General features: G+C 44.1%; 1 protein-coding gene across 6 annotated transcripts in view; it reads left to right on the plus strand.

Annotated features, from left to right (window-relative positions):
* The window catches only part of ACER2 (alkaline ceramidase 2), a 36,514-nt gene extending 14,872 nt beyond the window's left edge, over window positions 1-21,642 (plus strand). For 3 of the 6 annotated variants that reach the window (XM_028494018.2, XM_028494022.2, XM_028494021.2), the window contains 4 exons: window positions 1,649-1,786; window positions 11,082-11,219; window positions 14,751-14,774; window positions 15,143-21,642. In XM_028494018.2, coding sequence (XP_028349819.1) covers window positions 1,649-1,786; window positions 11,082-11,219; window positions 14,751-14,774; window positions 15,143-15,329 — 487 coding nt within the window. In that variant the 3' untranslated portion in view covers window positions 15,330-21,642. The remainder of the gene's footprint in view (window positions 1-1,648; window positions 1,787-11,081; window positions 11,220-14,750; window positions 14,775-15,142) is intronic. The other 3 variants (XM_024126765.2, XM_028494020.2, XM_024126766.2) reach the window with 3 other exon arrangements.
* The last annotated feature ends 943 nt before the right edge of the window (window positions 21,643-22,585 follow it).

Consider the following 22,585-nt stretch of genomic DNA (forward strand, 5'->3'; position numbering starts at 1 on the left):
ATGGCCGCTGAGGCTGCGCGTCCGGAGCCTGTGCTCCGCAACAGGAGAGGCCACAACAGAGGGAGGCCCGCGTACCGCAAAAAAAAAAAAAAAAAAAAAAAAAAAAAAAAAGACCCCAGCGCTGCTAAGTGATGGAGGCAGAATGTGAACATAGTGGGTCTCATGTTGCTCTCTGTGTCCTGTGCCTGAGTCCTAAACCATTGGATACAGAGATGATGCAATTTGGAAGTATCTGATTATGTGTTTATGCAGTCTAAAAGGCAAAAAAGCCTTGACGGGTCACAGAGCCTCAAACCCAGTAAGAGTTACCGTGGGTCCCCAAGGGCCATGCGCATGCCTGGGGCTAGGGCCTGTCACCCTGCTGTCCTCAGGCTGAGCCGCAGACTTTTATCCAGTAGCTGAAGGATGCCTTCAGGTTCTCCTGAGGATTTGCTGCCTGGATCCTTTCCCCTATACATATATTTTCCCTCTGGTTAAAGTTCAGGGCTACACTTCCTGTTCATTCCAGTCAGAAAGTTGGCAGCTTGATCAATGATTTCCTGTGCCTTGTTGATAAGTGGTGTTCCTCTTTAAGAGATCCATTTGTATTTTGAAGGTTTCAATGCACTTTGATTTCTTTCTAATGGAATTTCATTCAGATTAGCTTCCTAACTGTGACCCTTTTCAGGGCTCTTGGCCAAAGTAAATTGTGCTAATGAGGAATAACAGAAACTTCAGGAAAATCATGTGCCCCTAAATTTCAGTCATGGATATGACCTTTGAGATCATCTAGTCCAGACTAGACAGGAAATTTATAGATAAGGAAACGGAGTCCCAGGGAGAGAAGGAGCGTGTCCAGGGTCACGTCGCCACTTCTAGATCTTGCTACCGAAAGCACCTTCGCCGAAGGATGTAAGGGTGGTATTGATTATTTTTCTAAGATCTGTCATGTCGAAAACCTAAGACAAAATTCCAATGCATACTAGACTGGATTGTCAGTAAATATAGACACTAGAATTTTAGATTTTTGTGTGCTAGACACGTAGGGCACTTTTTTCTTTTACTCTAGGAAGTTTTATGGTTTGTAAATGGTCTCTGTTTTTCTTATAAAGGTCATACATGTTCACCTTGTAGAACAGGGGTTGGTAGACTATGTTCTTCGGCCAGATGGGCCCCTTGCCTGTTTTTGCAAATCCAGTTTTATTGGTGCATAGCCATGCCCATTTGCTTATTTGCTCTCCACAGTGGCAGAGTTGAGTAGCTGAGGCAGAGACCCTGTGACCTGCAAAACCTAAAATATTTACTATCTGACCCTTTACAGAGAGAGTTTGCCCAATCATGCTGTAAAACATCTGAAAAAAAAAAAAATACAGAGAAATGCCACTAAAAAAAAAAATCAAGTATTCATATCTCATCCTTAGGGATTTAGGTTGATTTTAATTTTACCATTTTCATGGCTAAATATTTTGAAAATTTCTTATTGTTTCCTAAGGATAAATTCCTAGAATAACCGAGCCAGTGCACGAGAATGGTTTTTAGGTTCCTGGTACTTAGTGCGGAATGTCTCTTGAGCTTGCGCTCCCATCAGCAGGGCTCGTACTTTGCCAGCACTCAACAAACCAACACGACCTCCTTTGCTAATGGATTTGGTTTGCTTTCACCCATGTAGGGGCAGGTTCAAGGCGGTGGTCTGCGTCCTGTCTGCAGTTACAACGTGCCTGGCGTTTGTCAAGCCTGCCATCAACAACATCTCTCTGATGACCCTGGGGGTTCCTTGCACGGCGTTGCTCATTGCCGAGCTAAGGAGGTGGGTGCAGGTCTTCCTGCCTGGCCCTGAGGCTGTCCCTGGGATAGGAGCAAACCAGCTCCTGGTTCTTTTACTGCCCTTGCACGTGGACGAGGAGTTGCTCCTCACAAAGAGTAGTTCCTGACTTTTGGATTAGCATCAAGTTGCCTGGTTTGGTTCAAAATGTTAATGATCTCATTTTCATAAAGAGGGGAGCAGTGTATGCAGTGCATCCCAGTGGTTCGAAACTAGCTTAGGAGGAACATCTTAAGGACCTGGTGAGTGCCTAGACCAAGCTGCCTAGAGTTAATTCCGTAGAAAGGAGAATAGATGTGCTCATGTGACAAGAATAAGGAGAAAAGCAAAGTCCTAGAGAGGCTATTGCATTTACACACAGAAGGAAAAAGAAATGAATGTCTATATACAAAGCAGCACTGCTACTTTCTCTGAGGCTTAGTTTCTTACAGTCTGTCAGGTAAAGCCTTTGCTGTTTGCATAAGCATTTTCTTGTGGGAAGTTGTATGTGCAGAGTTCAGGTTGATATCCAGCAACATTTTAGTTTAGCTCTTGTGTGTTTATGACTGTCTTATTCAGCCCCAATTAAAACACAACTCAACCACTGCCCTTATTGTAATACTCTTTGAAAATGCTGCTTTTTCTCTGCACTCACTTGTAGACATCCATTTTAATTCATGACTCATGGTCATGGACATAAATGCTCTTAATTGAAGTCTTACATTTATCTACCTTAGTGAGAGTTTCTCTGTGTAATGTGTTATCAGCTTTCTCTCAGTCTTTGTTTTGAGTGGAGACATGTATATATTTCCTTCCATTGCTTTGCCTCTGGGTGTTGTTTTGATTATCAGCAATACCAGGCAGGGTCAAAGGTGGTTGAAGAGGTATTTAAACTTGCTGGCTGACAGTGGAAAGACTCTGTCCTGTCTTGTCTTGTCGGCTTTCAGTAGCCTTCATGGACCTGGGAAGTAAGAGACCCATTTCAGAACACTAACAGATCTTAAAGCTCTTTCGAAAACAATTATTGGGTTGGCCGAAAGTTTCATTCGGTTTTTTCCATAAGATGGCTCTAGTAGTACTTAGTTGTCTTTAACTTCATTCAAAACAATTTTGTTAGATTGTACGTGACAGCTGTCATATTAGCGTGCATTTAAAAAAACCACTTATCGGGACTTCTCTGGTGGCCCAGTGGTTAAGAATCCGCCTGCCAATGCAGGGGACGCCGGTTTGAGCCCTGGTCCGGGAAGATCCCACATGCTGCGGAGCAACTAAGCCTGTGCGCCACAACTACTGAGCCTGCGCTCTAGAGCCCACGAGCCACAACTACTGAAGCCTGCGCGCCTAGAGCCCGTGCTCTGCAGCAAGAGAAGCCACCACAAGGAGAAACCCGCGCACCGCAACGAAGAGTAGTCCCTGCACGCCGCAACTAGAGAAAGCCCATGCACAGCAGCCAAGACCCAACACAGCCAAAAATAAATTTAAAAAAAGACATTAAAATTGGTGAATTTTTGTGCCATTTTAATATTGAAGATGGAAGAAAAAAAGCAACATTTTTGGCTTACTATGCCTTATTATTTCAAGAAAGGTAAAAATGCAACCAAAATGCAAAAAAAGATTTGTGCAGTGTATGGAGAAGGTGCTGTGACTGATTGAACATGTCAGAAGGGTTTGTGAAGTTTCGTTCTGGAGATTTCTCGCTGGATGATGCTCCCCGTTCGGGTACACCAGGTGAAGTTGATAGTGATCAAATCGAGATGTTAACTGAGAACAGTCAACGTTATACCATGCGGGAGATAGCTGACATACTCAAAATATCCAAATCAAGCGTTGAAAATCATTTGTACCAGCTTGGTTATGTTCATGGCTTTGATGTTTGTGTTCCACGTAAGTAAAGCGAGAAAAACCTTCTTGACTGTATTTCTGCATGCGATTCTCTGCTTAAACGTAATGAAAACCTTCCATTTTTAAAACAAATTGTGACAGGCAATGAACAGTGGATGCTGTACAATAATGTGGAATGGAAGAGATCGTGGGGCAAGCGAAATGAACCACCACCAACCACACCTTCATCCAAAGAAGGTGATGTTGTGTATATGGTGGGATTGGAAGGGAGTCCCGTGTTGTGAGCTCCTTCTGGAAAACCAAACGATTAATTCCAACAGATACTGCTCCCAGTTAGACAAACTGAAGGCAGCACTCGGCGAAAAGCATCCGGATTTAGTCAACAGAAAACGCATAATCTTCCATCAGGATAACGCAAGACCGCATGTTTCTTTGATGACCAGTCAAAAACTGTTACAGCTTAGCTGGGAAGTTCTGATTCATCCGTCGTATTCACCAGACATTGCACCTTCGGATTTCCATTTATTTCGGTCTTCACAAAAAATTCTCCTAACAGAAGAAATTTCAATTCCCTGGAAGACTGTAAAAGGCATCTGGAACAGTTCTTTGCTCAAAAAGATAAAAAGTTTTGGCTGAGTAATATTCCATTGTATATATGTGCCACATCTTCTTTATCCATTCCTCTGTCGATGGACACTTAGGTCGCTTCCATGTCCTGGCTATTGTAAATAGAGCTGTAATGAACATTGTGGTACATGACTCTTTTTGAATTATGGTTTTCTCAGCGTATATGCCCAGTAGTGGGATTGCTGGGTTGTATGGTAGTTCTATTTGTAGTTTTTTAAGGAACCTCCATACTGTTCTCCATAGTGGCTGTATCAGTTTACATTCCCACCAACAGTACAAGAGGGTTCCCTTTTCTCCACACCCTCTCCAGCATTTATTGTTTGTAGACTTTTTGGTGATGACCATTCTGACTGGTGTCAGGTGATACCTCATTGTAGTTCTGATTTGCATTTTTTTTCATAATGAGTGATGTTGAGCATCTTTTCATGTGCTTTTTGGCCACCTGTATGTTTTCTTTGGAGAAATGTCTATTTAGATTTCCATCTATTTTGGTCTTTACAAAATTCTCTTACTGGAAAAAATTTCAATTCCCTGGAAGACTGTAAAAGGCACCTGGAACAGGTGCTCAAAAAGATAAAACATTTTGCAAGAGTGGAATTATGAAGTTGCCTGAAAAATGGCAGAAGGTAGTGGAACAAAAGGGTGAATACGTTCAATAAAGTTCTTAGTGGAAATGAAAAATGTGTCTTTTATTTTTACTTAGAAACTGAAGGTACTTTTTGGCCAACCCAATAAATTGCCGATAAAGACATCTGAATGGATTTGTAACAGTCAGTCCAGTGATGCTGCCTGCTATTAGGCCTGAAGTCAATAGAATGTTCTGCACTTAGCTATGTTTCTTGAGAATTCATTGCAATCTGGTTGTCATTTTAACTCCTGAGTCTAATCATCTGTTTTAGCCTATAATTTTGTTGAAAAATAGCTAAGGAAAGGGAAACTTTCAAATTCATATTACCTGAACAAGAGCAAATGAAAGACAAGTGGTTAGGGCAGATTATTTTAAGGTTTCGATTCTGCTTCACAACTGTGATCTTTAAGCAGGGAAACATATCTTTCTTTAATATTCTAACCTTTGAAAGTAACTACAGAGGAAATAATTTCTATTCCATACTTAAAATCTTGGCCCCTAAAAAGCTAGTCATCACTACTGCTAATTGGTCTTCATCACAACCTTAGCAAATTGCCACATCATGGGAAGTATCCCCCCTTCCATGTAGGGTCAGCCTTTCTACCCCTTGATAATTCCCTCTTCTCCTATGCTTAGTTTACCCCTGTAAGTTGTCTACTGTGTCATCCCTCCGTCTCCAAAGGATCCATCCCATTAGCCTGCAGCCGTGTTTGAGTCTCCCCCAGCTTCTCTAACACCCAAACCTGGACTCAGTCACATCTGTCTCCAGCCATCACCCTTTCTCTTTCCTGTCTGTCGCAGCCACACTTATTTAGAAGTTGTCTCCAGGGAATTCCTTGGCTGGTCCAGTGGTTAGGACTCGGAGCTTTCACGGCTGTGGCCCAGGTTCAATCCCTGGTCAAGGAACTAAGATCCTGTAAGCCGTGTGGTGTGGCCACACACACACATACACACACAAATAAATAAATAAAAGTTGTCTCCATCCATCACCTCTCATTTAGTCTTCAAGCCACTCCAATCTGGCTTCTGTCCCCACTTCAATACCCAAACCCTCTTGGTTGTACATCCAATGGTCATTTTTCTGTCCTCCTGAATCTCAGCTCTCTGCACAATTCAACCCCTCATCCTTGGAACATTCTTTCCCGTGATTCCTATGACACTACGCCCTCCTGAGTTTCTGCCAACTCTGCGGCAGGTCCTCTCAAGCCCCTCATGTAAGCTCCTTCTTTTCTATGCACCTGTCCATGTAGGGACTCCATAAGGTACACCCTCACCTCTCTGCTTTTCTCAGACTGTATTTCCCCCTACAGCCTCTCGCCTACTCTATGGCTTTAATTCCTGTATGTATGCAAATGGCTCTAACCCAGTCCTTCCTTCTACTCTACCACTGTGTATCTAGCTGCCTGCCTGACCTCTCCAACTCCGCATGTCATAGGCATCTCAAATCCAACTAATCCAAACCCAGATTCCTGCTCTCCCTTTCCAGTTCTGGCTCTCTTAATATTTCCAGCCTCAGTAAATTAGAGCACCATTTACCCATTTGCTCAAGCTGGAAGTCTGGCTTCCTCTTTCTTCCCCCAGTCATCTCATCTGATCACCATTATTTTTCTATGGGTTGGCATCACAATTAGGTTAAAGTTCAAAATCCTCCACGTGGTCCCTGCCTGTGTATCTCTCCCCCACGAAGCTCCCCTTACATCCTTGTCCTCCAGCCGTTCTGACCTGCCGTGTCCCCAAGGGGGCCTGGCTCCTCCCGACTCCAGGTCTGGGTTCATGCTGTCCCTTCTTTGTGACCCTCTTGCTTTGTTCACTTCTGCTCATCCTTCACGTTTTGGCTCAACCCTTTATATGCTCTCATAGCACCCCAAATTTCTGCTTTATGGCCCCCATCTTGGTTGTAATTAAAAAAGTATTCGTGCCGTTGTTTTGCTCAATGTCTGTCTCCTCTGCTTGACGTAACTCCACGTGGGCAGGGACGAGGCCCCCGTACACTGCTGTGTCACACTTCCCACTCAAGTCCCGGAGAGGAAAGAGAAGATGCTTGTTGGCCTGCTTTGATAACATCCCCAGCAAGAAGATGCCCTGTCGCTCTTGTCATGTCCTTCCAGAGTGTTCCCTGCTTGTCATCAGCAATGATCTGTCATGTCTCAGCTGAATGTTCCTCATCCCATCCGCCTCTGCTCAGAACAGATGGCGGGGGGGGCTGTTTTTTAGCTTTCCATTTCTCATTAGCCTCATTCCTAGAGCTTGTTTCTAGTCTTTTCATACGTTCATTGTCCTTATTAAACCTTCTCTCAGACCAGGAGGAAACAAAATTTTCTTATGACTGGGGGTCATGACCTGACATTGACTGACATTTGTGTTGTCACATCACCGAGTGACTCAGCTGTGTTGAGAATATTTTGAAATAGACTTTTTCTGATTATAGGAGTGAATTTATTGTTAAGGAAAACTTTGAGAACACAACAAAGGGTCAAGAAGAGAAGAAACGACAGCCATCCTCTCAGTTTTTCTATTCTAAAATAGGGTCCTGATATATATATGTGTGTATATATATATGATTTGTGTCCTGCTTTTCTCGTTTAATCTCACACTGACATTGTGATATAAGCCCTGAAAAGTGGAGATAAAACCTGATGAAGCACAGGTTTGGACAAGCCTCAAGTTCACATAGCCCTTGTTAGTGGTGTACAGCAGGACCTGTGTCTCTAGAAGCGGAGAAAGGGTCAGTACTGGGTGCCCTGAGTCCCTAACTCTGCAGGACTTTGCTTTCCCTCCCTGCTTCACAAGTGTCAGCCCTGCCCTGCCTCTTCCGTGACCACCTGCCTTTCAGCCTCTCTTGCCACGTACACTGCATCTGCAGCTCTCTGTGCTGGTGTGGCCCTTAAGCCAGATTTCCTAGGTTTAGTTAAATTGAGCTTACATAGCTCCTCTTATACCAGGCTAACTGTCTACGTATTTGTTGATGCTTGTTTTTATTAGTTTTCATTTTACCTTTTAACATGGCAAGAGGCCTGTTTGTTATTATTATTTTTTTATAAATTTATTCATTTTATTTTTGGCTGCGTTGGGTCTTCGTTGGCTGCAGGCGGGCTTTTCTCTGGTTGCTGCGAGCGGGGGCTACTCTTCGTTGTGGTGCGCGGGCTTCTCATTGTGGTGGCTTCTCTTGCTGCAGAGCACGGGCTCTAGGCGTGCGGGCTTCGGTAATTGTGGCACATGGGCTCAGTAGTTGTGGCTCACGGGCTTTGTTGCTCCACGGCATGTGGGATCTTCCCAGACCAGGGCTCGAACCCATGTCTCCTGCATTGGCAGGCAGATTCTTAACCACTGCGCCACCAGGGAAGCCCAGGCCTGCTTATTTTGCCTCGTACAGTGCCTGGTGTGGATTCTGAGAATTTGGTACCCAATCAATATTGTTACTGTTTTTTGTTTTTTTTTTAAATCTAAAAAAATGTTCTGATCAGATCACTAGGAGGCAGTTAAAAAAAAAAAGTGAAGGACAGTTTTATCTGTTCATGGAGCAAGCCTTATTTTTGTGGTGCGCGGGCTTCTCATTGTGGTGGCTTCTCTTGCTGCAGAGCACGGGCTCTAGGCGTGCGGGCTTCGGTAATTGTGGCACATGGGCTCAGTAGTTGTGGCTCACGGGCTTTGTTGCTCCACGGCATGTGGGATCCTCCCAGACCAGGGCTCGAACCCATGTCTCCTGCATTGGCAGGCAGATTCTTAACCACTGCGCCACCAGGGAAGCCCAGGCCTGCTTATTTTGCCTCGTACAGTACCTGGTGTGGATTCTGAGAATTTGGTACCCAATCAATATTGTTACTGTTTTTTGTTTTTTTTTTTAAATCTAAAAAAATGATCTGATCAGATCACTAGGAGGCAGTTAAAATAAAGAAGTGAAGGACGGTTTTATCTGTTCATGGAGCAAGCCTTATTTTTAAGTGCCTATTCTGGACCAGGCACTGTTGCTAGATGCTAGATATACATTAGTAAAAGAGTAGGCCTAGTTCCTGCTCTCATTGGTCTTACAGTCTAGGCGGATACTAGGTATTAACAAACACTTATTAAACAAATACACAATCTCAGCTTGTGGTGCATGTTATGAGGGAAGATGGCAGGGCCCCAGGAGAGAATGTGATGGGGGAGTTCGATGGTGCTTGGGAAGCCTTATTTTTAAGTGCCTATTCTGGACCAGGCACTGTTGCTAGATGCTAGATATACATTAGTAAAAGAGTAGGCCTAGTTCCTGCTCTCATTGGTCTTACTGTCTAGGCGGATACTAGGTATTAACAAACACTTATTAAACAAATACACAATCTCAGCTTGTGGTGCATGTTATGAGGGAAGATGGCAGGGCCCCAGGAGAGAATGTGATGGGGGAGTTCGATGGTGCTTGGGCTGTCAGAGAAAGTCTATTTGAGAAAGTGCCCTTGAAGCTGAGACCTGCAGGGGTGGAGAAAAATGGGCAGAGTGAGGGGACAGGGCTCTGGGAGAGGGGCCGTGGGTCCAAGGGTGAGCCGTTCAGAGGAGAGTGTGCTGAAGAGAAGAGGGAAAATGGCAATTGTTCATCTCTGTTTTCGTCACTAAACTGAAAGTAGTCACTACTTACGTCATGGGGCTCTATTAATTCTTTGAAAAACTTTTTCAAGTGGTGCGTTTAGCCCTCCTACCGACAGGGTTTTTCAGTTTGTTTTTTGAGTGGGTCTCTCTGAGCCTGCTGTCCATCCCTTTTTCACTGATGCTTTTACTCATGTTTCTATCAGGCAGCTGGGAAAGGTACCGGCAAGTCAGGCTTTCAACACGTCTGCTCGTTCAACAAATATGAACAAATAAATATGAGCCCTCTTGGGTGCAGATATTACGTTAGATGCTGACCCCTGAGAGTGAGCGAGCTTGACTGACCAGAGAGCAGTCCTTTAAGGGAAAGAGACCCTGAGGGAGGGTTCGAAGGACCCTCAGGCACCAGCTGCCTCTGGGCATTTCTCCCCAGGCATAGAAGTCACCCACTTTGCGAGCCATTTGGTGACAAGGAAAGAAAACGGCAGCTGAAATTTCCTTTGAGCTGCTGGGATTTGTTTCAGAAACCCTTTTGTTCCAGCGTACATTCAGGAGTGCTGTGAGTCTCCTATGTGCCTGGCGCTGTCCCAGGGGCTGGAGATGCAGCAGTGAGCAGCTTACCTGCTGGTAGGAGATAGGTCTTAAATATATAAGGAAAACACGGAGGATGTCAGAGGGGCTGTAATCGCTACAGAGAGAACTAGAGGAGGGGAAGAAGTTGACAGGGAGGGTCACTTAGGGGGTAGAAACAGGTGGTGCGATTGTTAGGAACAGTGCTTAGCAGAGGGCTCCCTGAGTGACATCTGAGCAAAGACTCGGAGGTGGCGAGCCGCGTGTATATCTGGGAACAGCATTCCAGGTGGCAGGAACGGCAAGTGCTAAGGCCTGGAGGAACGTGCCCAGGATTTTGGAGGAATGGCAAAGATCCCTGGGGGGTTTTATGGGCAGAGGCAGTGAGGGGAAGAGTATGGGGGAGGGGGTGGAGCCCCGAGGAGAAGCCAGCACACTGGGGCCTCGCGGCCTCCGTGAGCACTTTGGCTTGCCCTCTGGGAGGAGGGCAGCAGTCGGAGGCTCTTGGGCAGGGCGTTGAGAGGTGACTGTAGGAGCAGGTGCGGATGGAGGCAGTGGCTGTGACTTAGGCAGGAGAAGGTGGTGGCTTGGACCCAGGTGGACATGATGGAAAGAGGTCAGATTTTGGAGACATATTGAGGGGCGGATGAATTGGATGTGGGGTGTGCGAGAAAGAGAGCAAAGGACTGCAAAATTCTTGGCCTGAGGTCCCGAAAGCACAGGGTGGCCTCTTCCTGAGAGGGCTGGGAGGAGAACGGGCATTGGGCGGAAGAAAGGATGTGGGAGAACGTCGTGGGCCTGTAAAATTTAGATCAACACTGGCCGTTGGGTGGACATGTCGGGAATGTGACATGTGGTTTGTAAGTCTGCAGTCAAGGAGAGGCCTCGGCGAGGAGTGTGGCTTTATGAGCCATCAGGGTACATACGGTGTTTACATCCATGAGCATGTGTGACGGGGCGTTGGGTGGGAGCCCCGGTGCCAAGGGGCCAGAGAGGCAAGAGGAAGCAGAGAAGAAGTGGCCAGCAAGATAAGAGGAGCCAGGACTGACACGAGCTGTTCTCTGCATCCCCGGGCAGGTGTGACAACGTGCGTGTTTTTAAGCTGGGCCTCTTCTCGGGCCTCTGGTGGACCCTCGCCCTCTTCTGCTGGATCAGTGACCGGGCCTTCTGTGAGCTGCTGTCGTCCTTCCACTTTCCCTACCTGCACTGCGTGTGGTGAGCCCCGCTCGTGGTGGGGTGGGTGGTCACCAGGCAGGGTCTACACTTGCTGTCACTCCGTTCTCCCTGCAGGGGGCACAAGTGTACTCAGGGGACAGAGCAGAGCCTGGGTGCCTCCTCTCCTCAAGTAGACTGTCACACATTTCAGAAGCGATAGAAAAAGCAGAAACAGCCCCAGGGAGCAGGCTTAGCCGAAACAAACAGACCTAATTGTCTGTGCTTCATGTCTGTGGTCTCTCACCTCTAGCTCCATTATTAAAGCAGAAAGGAGCTTGGAAGTTGAATCCGTAACCTGAGCTCTAGCTAGATCTCCAGGGTGGGGGAAGGTGGCGAAGGCCTGGGACAGATGTGATGTGGGGATAGGACGGTCTTGAATAGGAACCAAGCACGCCTTTTGAGCCTGAGTGACCAGCCTGGGCCTCACAGGTCACCTAGGGACAGTCTCACCCATTCATTTGGCAGGTGGAGACAGAAGCCCAGAGAAGTAAAGTGAATTGTTCAGGATCACCCACCTGGTGACATCAAACCAGTCTAGGAACTCAGTAATGGGGAATTGGAGCATCTACAGTTTAGAAGGCTCAGGATACACTGTTAAGAAAAAGAAAGCTACAAAACAGCACGCAGAATCCTGTACTCAGAAAGCTGAGGAGGAAATCCAGTGGTTTTCTTCCTGGGAATGGCTTCAGCTCCAAACCCAGCGTCATCTTTCCCTCTCTGTCCTCCAGGACTTCTGATTGCAAAAGATATCAAGGAACAAGAGAAATCTGCTTTAGAATGTTCCTTGTAAGCTGAGAGCACCCAGGGAGGAATTCTAGTGCTAAGGAGTTGTTAAAACTTGTTAGATCCAGATTCAGAAGACGCTTGACCCCTGTCAGGAGATGGCTGAGACTATTTGGTTTGAAAGGATTTGCTTGAATTCCCCTGAATGTTTGAACTTCTGTATTATCTACCATGAGACCTAAGCTGCCCTCAGTTTAAGACTTGGGGACTTCCAGATTTGTTTGCAGAAGATAAGACAAAGTGGAAGCAGCTCCCACTGGGGATTCCAGTCTTAGGATCCATTGCCTGCTATTTCTTAGGTTCAACCTTGACTCACATTAGTGAATTTATACACACCTTGTACATTTGAGTTATAATTTACAGATAATCAAATGCACAGATTTTAACTGTGTAGTCTGGTAAATTTTGATAAATGTATCCACCTGTGTAAATAGGCTCTCACTGAAGATATAGTATGTTTTTAATCGATCCAAGTTCCCTTATCACACAGTGATTTAAGTAAAATTCAAAAAGTAGACTGTAATAACTTGGATTCCAACTTAATTTGTTTCTAAATTTGGTGTACTTTCTGAGGTTGTTTTTTTTTTTCCCCAAAGTTGAACCATTTTCTGAGACTTCCCCTGTGGTCCAGTGGTTAAGACTCTGTGCGTCCACTGCAGGGGGCACAGGTTTGATCCCTGGTCGGGGAACTAAGATCGCACATGCTGTGTGGTGTGGCCTCAAAATAAAAACAAAAACAAAGTTGAACCATTTTTTCATCCCAGTTGTAAAGTGACATATTTATTTATTATAACAAATTTAAACAATTAGGTAAGTATAGAAAGAGAGACTTTCATAATTCTATCCACCAAAGAGAGAGAACAATTGTTAACAGCCTGAAGTGTATCCTTCCAGGTGCTTTATATACATAGTTCTCCAATTCTACTTTTAAAAACAAAAATAACATCATTCTATACGTGATGCATATTGGTCCTTCTTTTGTTGTTTAAACTAAATACTAGGTCATAGACAGCTTTCCTTACCAGTGCATTTATATTATCTTCAACAGTTTTTGTGTCCAGTTAATACCGCACAATATGGATGCTTTATAATTCATTTAACCAACCTGTCTATTAATGGATATTTAGGTTATTTCTAACTTTCCACTTTTACAAATAATTGGTAATGAACATCTGTATTTGTTCATATGCCTGAATTGTGTCCTTAGGTTAAATTATAATATGTTGCCCAGTCCAGAGATATTATATCAGCTAACACTTTTTACTAAAATCTGTAAGATAGTAAAAGTGTATCTGTAAGATACACTTTCACATATACTGGATATTAGTAACTTAAAAAAAAATCTTTGTTAACCTGAAAAGATTTTATTTTTATTTTCATGTCTTTTAAAAAAATTAGTATTTTGTTGGGCATCTTTTCAAATGTAAAATTACTATATCTTTCCTCTTTTGAAATGTGCCTTTTAAGTTTCTTTATCATCCCTGTGGAGTGTTTCCATTTTTAAAAGTTTATATCCAGCACCTAGTGCCTGACACATAGGAGACAGTCATTACTGTTTACTACCTATATGCCATTTATTGGGCACACTATCAACATTTTCAAAAGTACAGAGAATAATATATGGAGCCCCCAGGTAGGCAACACTTGGCTTCAGTAGTATCTACATGAGGCCAATCTCATTCATGCCACCTTCACCCACTACCCACCCACACCCAGATTATTTAAAGCAAATCCGAGACACCCTATGAGATGATTAGTCTTTAGGTTCTTTGTAAGATAGGGATTTTAATTCTTTGTCATATAGTGCAAATATTTATCCCCGGTTTCCCATTTATCTTTCAGTATGTTAATGATATTTTCTGCCATACTGGTTTAAAATTTTCATGTTCTCACACCTGTCAGTCTTTTCCTTTAGGTTTTTTTTTTTCCTCTCTCCCTTCTATATGCATTACAGTGTGGCTGTGACATCCCTTAAATGACACTGTTCTCAACTAAGCAAACTGGTACTACTCTTACAGCCATCTTTATTCCATGTGTTTTTTTTTTTTTTTTTTTTTTGTGGTATGCGGGCCTCCCTCTGCTGTGGCCTCTCCCGTTGCGGAGCACAGGCTCCGGACGCGCAGGCCCAGCGGCCATGGCTCACGGGCCCAGCCGCTCCGCGACGCGCAACCACTGCACCACCAGGGAAGCCCTTGCCCTTCCATGTGTTTTTAAATGTAGAGATGTGCATTTCATGTGGCTGTCACGGCCATTCCCTTTAGGGTTTCTGAACTTTGTGTCATTCTAAGAAAGGCCTCCCCCACCAAAGTTTCTAAAAAATATTTTCTTTAAATATGTCTTTCAATGTATTTTAAATCCTTAATTCATCTGGAGTTAAGTTTCAGTATAAGGTACGAAAGTAGGATTACATGCCTTTAAATGGTCCCTTGCATGATAAAGATCAATATGAAAACTTTTTACAGGCACAGTGAATTTAATAATAGTAATAAAAAAGAGTTCCCTTACTAAAGTGCAAAAGCAGATGAATCAGTATAAAATTATTCCTAAGGAAGGGCGTCAGATATGTACAGCCGATTATTAAAGCTAGAAGGGTGGGGGGACTAGTTCCATGTACTCATCGGTTATTTCCTTAGTGCCTCTGTTTTATTTATTTTGCTTTTTAAATTTAATTCATTAATCAATTTCTTTACATGTCAATCCCAACTGCCAATCTATCCTTCCCCCCCCTTCTTCCTTCCTCCCTGGGAGCCAAAAGTTCCGGTCTCCAAGTCTGTGAGTCTGTTTCTGTTTTGTGAATAAGTTCTTTTGTTTGTTTGTTTAAGATTCTGCCTATAAGCGATATCATATTAGTGCCTCTGTTTTTAAATCCTCGGGCCTCAGTCTTCTCCGTTGAGCCCCAAAGGCATTTGCAGGTTTTTCCTGTTATCAAGCTGGAATGTTTTAGAACATTCCAAAAGAGGCTTTGTTGGCTCAGGAGTTCCCATTACTTCTGCTATTCCAGGGATTGTTGGGCAACCTCACCCCTTCTTAATGAAAGGAGGCCCCTGCCTGTCTTCGGAGGGAGGAGCGGGCTGAACCCGAGCACGGTCTTTCTTGCGTCAGGTTCTCTCAGTTCTCACGCCGCCACGTCTCCATCGCAGGCACATCCTCATCTGCCTGGCCGCCTACCTGGGCTGCGTGTGCTTCGCCTACTTTGATGCTGCCTCCGAGATACCCGAGCAAGGCCCCGTCATCAAGTTTTGGCCCAGCGAGAGATGGGCCTTCATCGGTGTCCCCTACGTGTCCCTTCTGTGCGCCAACAAGAAATCACCAGTCAAGATCACGTGATGGCAAGGCAGTGGCTGGCCTCTCTGCTTATTTTCCCTCACGCACCTAAACTTCATCTGCCAGCAGAGACAGCCAGGGGGGTTCGCAGAGTCGGGGGTGGGATCTGTCTTTTAAAAATTCAGTGCCCTTGGGTTCTAACTAGTGTGTCTGTGGACCGCCAGGACTCCACGGTACCTGGGGAGCAGCGGGTGTCTTCCCCTTTCCCAAAGATGGGAAGTAGAGGGCCGAGGGGCACTAGGTGTGTCTTCTCAGTGTCACCTCCAGCTACAGTGCTCATTGGGCTGCGTCCTTTATGGTGATGGCAGAGCCGTCCCGCGGGGGGCCCAGCGCTGCACACGCCTCGCTTCCTGGAGGGAGTTTGCTCCAGATCCCACCGTTCCCATGTGCTCTCGGAGTGGACCCTCCCTTGACAGACAAACCCTGCGCCAGAGAAGACCCTCTGACTGTATGATAGAAGAGGCCAGAGATTTTCATGTGGGGAAACTGTCCTGAAACGAAAGCAAACAAATGGAACACACACACGGCTTGTGGCTAAGGAGGCTGGTTTCCCCCCTTGCATCTCTCCATAACCCAGGGTTTACATACATGTGTGCATCCTTTTCCTGCTACCTCTTCTGAGAGATGGGGACTTGACTTTAGATCAGGGTAAAGCTAACAAGAAAAACCCTCTATGCCAAAAACGACACTCCACTTTAAGCCATTCTTGAAGATAAGCACAATTTTTAAATGCTGACACGGTCCCCTCCCCCCAGCCCAGCACCCTCAAACACACAAAGAGAAGACTAGCTACCGTGTGAGTGGTTTGAGCGTTCCATACAGAAACCCACCCCTTTACTGCTTGACCTCTGTGACATTGCCAACGGCCTGTGACAATTGTGGTAGGGGTCCTGGTTCAAACTTTGGAGCAAACATGAAGTTTTAGAAGTTGTTCTCATTGGAAGCCTCCTGTATGCTGTCCGATTCCGGAAATTATCCTCAAGAATCTTGCCGCTTCTTTCTTTGATATTTACTGTGGGAATTACACTCCATATCCTCACAGTATGAGGTGCTTCCTTTGGTTTCTCTGCGCTGGCGTTTGACCACGTGCTTTTCTTAAGTGCTGGCCTTAACTACACACTGGCTGCTTTGGGTGCAGCAGGGCAAATCTCTCTTGCCTTCTGAGTTCTCACCTAAAGTGACACTGGCTGCAACTCCTGTCCTCTTCACTGGGCTGAATGGGAGACTCCGCATATGTCTTCAAGGTGCGAGGTGGGAATTCGTGACCTCAGGGATACTCATTTTAACTCAGGCATCTCTTGCTTTGCAACATTCCATCACGGGAGAGGGCAAAACAGATGTGTCCTTCTTGTGTGTATGGGAATCATGTCACTGTCCTAAGTATTTAAGAGTTAGGCAGTAGCAGTTTTTGGCTTGTCTGGGAACTCTTACTCTGGTTAAAATTTGCACAGAATTGCAGGTGAAAAGTCCAAGAAGCAACTGAATTTAGACTTGAGAAATGAGTGACTTTATTCTACTTCTGTGGTTTTCAGATTATTTTAGCAGCAGAACCTTGTTTGCAGTAAGAAATCTTTATAGAGACCTACTGTGTGAAATAATTTGTATTTTATTAGCTTAAATTTATTTCGAGGTTAAACTTATAGCACTTCGTGAATAATATAAAAGGCAGTGAAAATGGAAATTAACAAATTGGTGGTTTCCAAGGTAGAAAAATTTGGTATTGAATGAGTGTACACGTTGCTTTATTATAGTTTAAAAAACGGTATTTGAACTAAATACTCGTGGAATCTTTAATGTACCGATATGAGACCTAGGTGGTTTGTGGAACAGAATTGGAAAAACTGCTCTTAAGTCCTTTGGGTTTCAAGTCTAGAATTTTCTTTAAAGGGAAATGTCAGACCATCCAGATTGACCCACCAGGCACAGATTCTCGTCTCATCCATCCTGCAATATAAGAATGCTCCAGGTAGGGAGTTGGTTACATTTTAAACCCAGCTCTTTTAGTGGGAAAAAGTAAATAAGGAGAAGCAGAGAGTGTAGGAAATGTTTTGTGTGTGTGTGAGGTTTAATTTCTGTCTTGAAAGCTCCTCAGTGATGGGAGCGTTGTCCCAACCGTTAAGGAGGGACCGTTTCTCCCTATGAAATGAAGGGTGTGTTCCGTGGGAGACACCACCTCCAGCCCCCAAGGCTTTGACATTGCCTTTCCAGAAGGTTCTGAGTGACCTTTGGAAATAGAGATACAATGTGACTGCTGGAAGTAAGGAAGTAAGTACACTAACTCACAGGACTATTTCTCTGCTTCTCCTACAAGACAAATGACTAAGTTAAGTTTTGGAGAGAATGCTTTTGTTATGAAAAACAGAATGCCCTTCTAGAGATTGGTCTTAATGAGATGAGGGCTGAGGAAAAAGTGTGGAATGGTGTATATTTGAGGAAGACAAGACTTCGCTTTTGAACAGAAATCACTATGCTTGCCAGCGTGGGATGGTAAATCAAGAGAGTAGGAATAGGGCTTCCCTGGTGGCACAGTGGTTAAGAATCCGCCTGCCAATGCAGGGGACACGGGTTCGAGCCCTGGTCCAGGAAGATCCCACATGCTGTGGAGCAACTAAGCCCGTGCGCCACAACTACGGAGCCTGTGTGCCACAACTACTGAAGCCCGCACGCCTAGAGCCCGTGCTCCGCAACAAGAGAAGCCACCGCAATGAGAAGCCCGTGCACCACAACGAAGAGTAGCCCCGTCTCGCTGCAACTAGAGAAAGCCCGCGTGCAGCAACGAAGACCCAACGCAGCCAAAAATGAATAAATAAATAAAATAAATAAAATTTTAAAAAGAGTAGGAATATACCAATCTTACTTTAAGTTAGGTTTATGGCATCATGCATATTTATATTTACATTTGTATTCATACTCATAGCACTACATGCATTTTAAAGAAAATGGGGATATTAAGAAAAGTTGATGGAGAAGAAAAAAAGTAATGTGTATTTCTATAGCTCAAGGACAACCATTGTTAATATATTTTGATATATTTCCTTCTTGTCTTATTTTTCCTAATATAGTTGTCAATTGATGTCTTTTAGAGCTGACAGTTGATCTTGTACCTTGAATGGAATATAAATGCCAGTTGTATATTTTTCCTGAAGAGCAGGTTTTGGGATATACGAGAGTTAGCTATGCTCTTGAGTGTTCATCACTGGATTTACTAAGACTTACTAAGACTTACTACTGAGCCTTCCCTTTTAATCGAGCCTCACATGAATGAGCCCTAAGAAATAATGAACTGAATTCTGCTTTTTGATATGCTTCTGCACTTAGATGGACAAGTCATAGAAAACAGCTGTTAAATATATGGTTCTACAGGTTTTGATGTTTTCAGATTTTAAAAAAGTGCATAGCTTATTTCATTAATTGATGTGCAATCAAGAATCTTTTTTTTTCCCCCCTGATAATTCAGGGAAGTGGAGATTTGACACTTAGGAGTTAGGTCACGGCAGTTACTCAGCATGGCTATTAGATATTTGTTCTGGTTAGAATTTGCCTAAGAGAGATACCCAGCAGGAACTGGATTTAGAATATTAAAAAACATTAATTTACCAAGTGGTCATTTAAGTTAGTGATTCTTGTTTTATAGTGTTTGACTGATGATTTTTAGAAAATATTTTCTCCCCTTTATTATTATAATGTAAAAACAAGCACTTCAGTGAATATATTGCAGGTGTTTGGAGATGAGATATCTACATCTACTTGGTAATAGGCTACCTCTTGGGGGAACTCTGTGCCTGTCCTTCTGAAGAGTGCCTATAAAACATGAATTGTGGATCCAAGTTGTTCTGTTGGGGGGCTAACCCTCATGGTCATCAAGCACAGGCTTTGTAAAAATACCATCACGTTTTCTATTTATTGGATTTCTCAGGTGTGTAAAAACTTCTTACTAGTTCATTATGCTTACATGAGCTGGTGCCGTACCGAAGGCTCCAAAACTGGGATGTGATCCTTCCCTGGCTCTTTATCCCTCGGGGCTGACGTGGAACCATCTCTGGGGGACAGGTGAGGGCTAAAGCTTGCCTGGCCAGAGCCCCTCTCATAGCTCCTTTTTTCCCAAATGAACTTGGACCCTTTAATAGCCAGCTCTTTGCCTGGGTGCTGCTGGTCCAGCTGGTCAAAGAGGAGTCTCGGGCCAGGTTGGGATTCTCAATGGGTTTTACAGACATCGTTCTCTTACAGATGTTTTTTTTTTTTTAATGACCCCTACTCTAAGGGACTAATTGTTTGAATTGTATCTTTCCCTATATGTTAAACCAGATTTAAGACGATTTTGTAACCACAATATGTAATCAGAGCAAATAGGGTATTTCAGATATATACCTTGTTCTGTACTTCATATAGGGTGTGCAGTATATGGGTGGTAGGCCCACTGTCTGTGGTAGCATTTAATCTCCATTACTTTGGGAGTAATTCAAGGCCTTTTGAAATGGAGCTTTTGCACTTTATGCTCTTTTTGTGAACTGACTGTGATAGCTATGTTTGATATTAAAGCTATAAGTGGTATTTTCTGTGAATACGTATAAGTTTGTGTTTATTTCCAAAATGATTTCTGCAACGGCTGCAGTGAGAAATACATTTAATGGATTGTAAAGTGCATTTGTTCAAATTCATTTAGTAATGAATTTGGGTATCATTGTTATTAAACATACTTAAAATTAGTGTAGTTAATTGTTGGTTTCTTCTCAGAGCTGTGAAATTAATACACCTACATATTTCCAGTATAGAAGTACCTACAGGCAGTTTATTTTTATTGAAAGTTCTATGATTATGTCATGTGGATATAAAATCTCAAATATAGAAAACAACTCAACTAAGCTGTAGTTTGTCCAGTCACTGGAAGGAAGATCATAGAACAATATAATATAGTAAATGAGTTTAGCAGGAAAATTCTGTATCTACCTGTTTTTCTTAATTTCCTGTGACCATTTAAAAAAGTATATATTTATTTAGGCTGTGCCGGGTCTTAGTTGCGGCATGCGGGATCTTCATTGCGTCATGCAGACTTCTAAGTTGTGGCATGCGTGAGGGATCTAGTTCCCTGAGCAGGGATTGAACCCGGGACCCCTGCATTGGGAGCATGGAGTCTTAACCACTGGACCACCAGGGAAGCCCCTCCTGTGACTGTTTTTTTAAAATTAAGGATTCATAGGCAATCATATTTATAAGAATAACAGGACTATCAGAGGAGAAAGACTGGGTCAGCAGTATTAGTATCATTGAAGTGGTTTTTTTAGACTTCTTTTCTGGCCAGGGTGAGGGGATGAGGGGTGGACACAGAGCTCTTGGAAAATGCCTATACATAGAATTATCTGGGTATTCAGATGTCCCTAGAAGCCACCCAGATGAAGAACTGTGTGATAGGACACAAAGCCAGGACTCACATCCTTTCTGGTGATGAAATTGGCGTCTCCACAGCTCCACTTTCCCGACTGCCCTCCGAGACCAACCCCAGGGCCCTTTTCGTGTGAGGACTTTCCATTATGAGGGGCCGGAAGGGGGCAGACCCCGGGGGCTGGAAACTTACACCTTAGGAGTTGAACAAATTTGGAATTCACCTCTTTCTCAAGCCTCTTTCCTGGTTTATAGTTTCAGCCACTCCTTAAGATGCTATCTGGGTCTGTCATACTATTCTGTCTCCTTTTGCACTGTTGAATTTTTCCATAAATTAAAAAAAATGTTTTAAATATGGTATTTGGGTTTTCCTCCTCTGCTCTCTCGGGTGGGGTTCAGCCTCGTCCTCTTGCCCCACCTTATAGGGGCTGGTAGCTCCTTTCCCCAGTTTGAAGAGTTACCTATATCTCACGTTGGCACTTCTGTCTCTGATCACCTCCAGGCCTGGTGACCCTCTGAGTATTAACTCACGAAGGGGAAAGATCAACCTCACCTGGGTTTTTGTTGGCTTGTTTTATGTTTCTCGTTAAAACATTTGATTCAGCTGCTTTTACCAGCAGAGAGACCAGACGTTATTGTAACAAATGGCAATAAAGTCAGTAGAGTTTATTTTTGTATTAAGGCCGGTGGTGGGAAAGTGGCTGTGAGGCTAAGGGCATGGGGTGACAGAAAATGCATAATGGCATTATTGGTGACACTGGCTAGAGATGGATGCCTGTGAACAAAGAAAACCTTAGCCATCAGGGTAGGAGGGACCTGGAGAGACTCCTGGAATTATACTGCCATCTAGTGGCCTTTCAGGGTATTGCTACCAGGGCACAAGTGAAGTCCTTCCCAATTGCTGATCATCCCAGGACTCACTATAATTGTCTTAAAACTCCCACAAGTTATGCAGACTCTTTTTATTTTTAAAATTATTTTATTTATTTATTTTTTGGGTGCGTTGGGTCTTCGTTGCTGCGCGTGGGCTTTCTCTAGTTGCGGTGAGCGGGGGCTACTCTTTGCTGTGGTGCATAGGCTACTCATTGTGGTGGCTTCTCTTGTTGCAGAGCATGGGCTCTAGGCACGCGAGCTTTAGTATTTGCAGCACCCGGGTTCAGTAGTGGCAGCACACGGGCCGTAGAGCGTGCAGGCTTCAGTAGTTGTAGCTTGCCGGCTCAGTAGTTGCGGCTCGTGGGCTCTAGAGCGCTGGCTCAGTAGTAGTGGTGCAGGGGCTTAGTTGCTCCGTGGCATGTGGGATCTACCCGGACCAGGGATCGAACCTGGGTCGCCTGCATTGGCAGGCGGATTCTTAACCAGGCGCTTAACCTGCGCCACCAGGGAAGTCCCTGTGCAGCCTCTTTTTGGACCCAAGTATGTTTCCCTGGATTCTTTCAAGCGTATCTCTGCCTTCATTTTCCTTTCCTCTTTTCCCTCAGCTACTCATTCTTTAACCACTAGATGTTTGATCTTACTCGATTAAAAAAAAAATCTGCCAAATACCTTAAACCAAATATTTTCCTGTCCATAAAACCAACTCAGAGTAGATGTGATCTGGAGGAAGTTTTTGTATTTATTAACTTTTTATTCTTCTTATTTTTATTTTTTATTTTTTTTGGCCACACCATGTGGCATGCAGGATCTTAGTTCCCTGATCAGGGATTAAACCCATACCCCCTGCAGTGGAAGTGTGGAGTCTTAACCACTGGACCGACAGGAAAGTAAGTCCCTGGAGGAAGTTTTTTAATCCCCTGGAGTTAAATTTAGCTTTTGGCATTAATAGTTTCATTTACATGAGTCAAATGTCATTACAATCCCCCAAATTTTAAAACGGAATCCAG

The sequence above is a fragment of the Physeter macrocephalus genome, chromosome 9 (assembly GCF_002837175.3).
Source record: "Physeter macrocephalus isolate SW-GA chromosome 9, ASM283717v5, whole genome shotgun sequence".
Taxonomy (NCBI): Eukaryota; Metazoa; Chordata; class Mammalia; order Artiodactyla; family Physeteridae; genus Physeter; species Physeter macrocephalus.